This window comes from Sinocyclocheilus anshuiensis, unplaced genomic scaffold (genome assembly GCF_001515605.1).
Source record: "Sinocyclocheilus anshuiensis isolate Anshui unplaced genomic scaffold, SAMN03320099.WGS_v1.1 scaffold1746, whole genome shotgun sequence".
In the NCBI taxonomy this organism is placed as follows: domain Eukaryota; kingdom Metazoa; phylum Chordata; class Actinopteri; order Cypriniformes; family Cyprinidae; genus Sinocyclocheilus; species Sinocyclocheilus anshuiensis.
The window spans coordinates 359,381-363,777 of record NW_015545562.1 but is presented as its reverse complement, the minus strand read 5'-3'; the positions used below and the strand labels follow the sequence as shown (position 1 = coordinate 363,777).

Here is a 4,397-nt window from a genome sequence, read left to right as displayed (position 1 = left end):
ATCTTGGATGCCCTGGGGGTAAGCAGATAAACATCAAATTTTCATTTTTGGGTGAACTATCCCTTTAAATTCCACAGACCCCCTAGCATTTTATTGCACCTGGTGGTTCCCAGATTCCAGCTTGAGAACCACTGGCCTAATGGATGCTGCCATGTTCAGGTCACATGACCAGCTGAAAATGACTCACTTCATGCTGTAATCATGGCTGACTGCTAAAATCTCATGTTTACAATGGTATCTGTAACCAAAAACATTTGTTTTTTTCGCAAAACTTCATTGTCAACCTAAAACCTAAAGTTGTTTACCTGAGGATTGTCTTCCATGACACTACGTATCTTGTCCACCACGTCAATGCGGCGTTGGCGGTGAATGGCATTGATCAGCTTTGCCAGGTTGGCATCACTGTCGCGTATGGTCCAGTGCTGCAGAGCAGCGTATGCCCTCTCGTGATCAGCCGAGTAGCCGTTGGAAAAAGCGGCCACCTCTCGCTCGGTGGCACTGGCCAGAGACTTATACATGTCAACCCACTGACTGCCAATCTGTGCTGCCACCAGCTTCAAGATGTCAACACCTAGAGAATGAGAGGAAAGGTCAATCCTATGTTTATCTACTAAACTGTAGTTGAACCTCAAAGACAAGCACAACACAACAGTCCCAAGGTACTACCTTTGACAAGCTGTACTGATATATTACAGTGCAGCATGCCGTATGTTGATATACACTACCGTTCAAATGTTTGGGGGCAGAATGTGTTTTTTTTTTGTTATTATGTTTATTCAGCAAGGATGTATTACAATGAAGACTGGAGTAATGGCTGCTGAAAATTCAACTTTGACATCACATTTACAGGAATAAATTACAGTTATATAGTAAAATAGAAAACAGTTATATTAAATTGTAGTATTATTTCAAAGTGGTGCTGTTTTTACTTTATTTTTGATCAAATAAATGCAATCTTGGCATGATGTTCTGTTGGTGAAGTATAGAGTAGACAGCGAGAAATGGAATCATACAGTGAAGGGCAGAGCTCTAGGGTTACAGTACACCAGCGGCTCCTGTGGGACATACTGTCCCATGGATAAGGTCATATGAATGACCTAGATTGATGCCTGTGTTTATACACTTTGGTGTAGAATGACATACAGATGCCTCCTATGGAATCCTTTTAAGAGTGAACCCCTGAAGCAAACCCAGGGAGCCATGATAAGTTCTCATATATATGGCATATTTCCACTTACAAGATACAAGTTTTTGCTCATAGGGTTAGGGATCTCAGCGCAGCCCCAAACCAAAGTATTAAACTTCAGCATGTGTTGTAAATCATCTCACACCATTTGTGCTATAGTCAAGAATGAGAAATCAAGAATCACAAATAGATGAATAGAATTACTATTAAGTGATTTTTCCAAAAAATAAATAAATACATAAATAAATCCCCCAGACTTTTTGGAAAATCCCATAGATTCACACTGGGGAAGGAACTAAAACTAAAACCATAAATAACATTTTGTTACCTGAAATAAAAAAAGTTAACTGAAAATAAATATTTAAAACTTAAATTTATTTTATTTCAGGTAGTTTTCAAGGTAACATTTCTTAGTTTCCTTTAGTTTAAAATTAAGTACTAATATAACTAAAATATAATAAATAAATAAATAAAAATGTATATAAATTAAAAAAAAAACTTGATAAACAAATGAATAACTATATAGACATTTAAAAACAGCAAGTACAAAAAATGAACAAAAAACAACAACAAAAATACTAAAAATTTAACAAAAATTTAAGTAAAAACAGAAAATATAAAAATAAAATCTAATGAAATAAAATAAAAATACAAACAAAAACTATAAAAAACTATAATAGTATATAGAGAACACCATAGCAATCACATAGCAATGTGCTAAAAACACATTAGCAATAACCTAGCAACGCACTTTGCATTCCACCTATGGAGATTTTTAAGGGAAGCACCACTCATGTTTTTTTCAGGAAATGTACAAATCTAGTTGTATTGTCGCTTCACAATTATTGTGTAAAAAAAACAATTAAAAAGTCATGAAATTACATTAGTTGTAAGCAGTGAAAATGTAAAACGGAACAACTTAAAAAAATAAAAAATAAAATAAAATCAACCGTAAAGTATTAAAAATGTATGTAAGACACTTTAATTTATCAACAACTTTATACTAAAGTTTCTTAAAAACTCTTGTTTTCTAAAAAACAATGTTAAAGCACAAATCGTAAACTTTCACCAAGAGAGCCCAATGTAAAACAGCATAGATCAATGCAATCCATGTTGAATTAGTCTCTACAGCAGATAAACGTGACTGAGTTCAGCGTAACAGGATGATTGTAGGGGACAGCTGCTGCTGGAAGGTATTAGAGCATCTATCTGTAAGCCAGATCTGTCTTGTTTGGGATCCATCTGTAGCAAATTCAATGGAGCTCTCAGGAGGATAGCGTGCCACAGACTGTACTGCGGATCTAAAAATGCCAAGGCCTGCAGGCTGCCCGTCCTCTCGCCTGTTGTTTCCAGAGGTCACTACGGCATGACAGCGTGTTAAAGGAGGACGGGCTCTGTCTGAGTGATTTAGGCCAAAGTCGATGGGTCGTGTGATGCCTTCCCCTGTCTATGACTGTACTGCGTGATGGACTTGGTTGCCCTAGTCCCGAAGGCAACTTTTATGGAATGTTGGGAAAACACGTGTCGCTATTATCTGAATGTACAGCGTGCTTACAAATGTTTCCAGGCTTGTGCTTTAGTCAGCAAGTACAATGTTATTCTTACACTCTTAAACTAATGTGACTTGAATATTTGTTATTATACTATTATTTAATAATATTATTTTAAATATATACAGTAAATCTATTCATCTATCATCTATCTATATTGTATACGTTATATTTAATATTATAAATACATAAAGATTAGGTAGATGATAGATAGATAGATAGATTGACTGAATATATATATATATATATATATATATATATATATTACAAATACATATACAATATATGTATTACAAATACGAAATATTTTTCTTTAGTCTTGACTGTATTTTTGATCAAATAAATGCAACCTTGATGAGCTAAGAGACTTCATTCAAAAACATCAAAAAATCTTACCAACCCCTATATTATTGCATAAATACAATATTTTATGTTAAAGTGTATTTAAATGGTTTTACAAATATTACAGTGCATAAAAATACAGTACATGCTAGCGATGAAACTGTATGACAATTTCATATCACGGTTATAGTGATCAAAATTATCATGGTATTGTTAAAATGTGCTGGAAATGCTCAAAAAGTACATTGCATCAAATGATTTTTATTATATTATTTAGATTACTGGAGAATTTTACAAGAAAATACCATTTCAGTCTTTCTACTTCACAATTTTACATTTAATTTAACATGCTACTTGGCGTTTCTTCAATTTCTGAGTAAAAATAGTTTCAAGTAAAGCTTTGCATAATGCGGGACAGTATTTAATTGTCACATGAGATGTATTCGAGACACATACTAGGTGTAAACGGCTGATCACTTGAGATCGGATCACCCTATGTCCATCTTAATAACAGCTGTAAATAGGGTACATACAAAAGGCGTTATGTAAAAGTGGAGAAACACCTTATGGCTCATTTGCATGTACAAAGACAACAGCTTATCAGCTACAGCCGTTTACAATAGAACGAAGCCTTAAAGGGGTCATATGATGTAGCTAAAAATAAGATTATTTTGTGTATTTGGTGTAATGAAATGTGTTTATGTGGTTTAAGGTTCAAAAAACACATTATTTTCCACATACTGTACATTATTGTTTCTCCTCTATGCCCCGCCTTTCTGAAACACGTCGATTTTTACAAAGCTCATCGGTCTGAAAAGTGAGGTGTGCTCTGATTGGCCAGCTATCCAGTGTGTTGTGATTGGCCGAATACCTCAAGTGTGTGACGGAAATGTTACGCCCCTTACCATACTGCGATGCCCTGTCAGGCTGGAGCGTAACATAAAACCATGTCTGCATTCGTGATCGGAGAAATGACAAACAACAAGCGCTACTCTACACTGCTCAAAACTCGCGTTTGAATCATCAGTGGCAAATTCTTTAAATATAAAAAACGTACTTACAGTCTGTGAGTCAGAACAGCCGGCATTGTAGTCTACTCTACCAGGATCAGGAAACAGTCCTCCATAAAATGTGCTGCACACATCTGAATATTTGGGTTGAAGTGTTCTGGAAGAGTGTTATAAATACAACTTAACCACTGATTTCTAGTCGTGTGCTCTTTTGGAAAGCCAAACAAAGTAGTTTCGCTTTCACAACGAAACACAGCATCACACGCGGCGGCGGCCTAGAGTGAGCGGAGGCCGGCGGACTGAGTGAGA

The 4,397-nt window shown here is 35.5% G+C and overlaps 1 protein-coding gene across 2 annotated transcripts in view; it reads right to left on the bottom strand.

The window, feature by feature from the left end:
* The window catches only part of LOC107698348 (tumor necrosis factor receptor superfamily member 21-like), a 29,887-nt gene that overhangs the window by 14,129 nt on the left and 11,361 nt on the right, over positions 1–4,397 (bottom strand). Inside the window, exon 4 of one of the 2 annotated variants that reach the window (XM_016499307.1) lies at positions 306–571. The exons of the other annotated variant lie outside the window; for it this stretch is intronic. Coding sequence (XP_016354793.1) covers positions 306–571 — 266 coding nt within the window. The remainder of the gene's footprint in view (positions 1–305; positions 572–4,397) is intronic. 2 annotated transcript variants of the gene reach the window in all.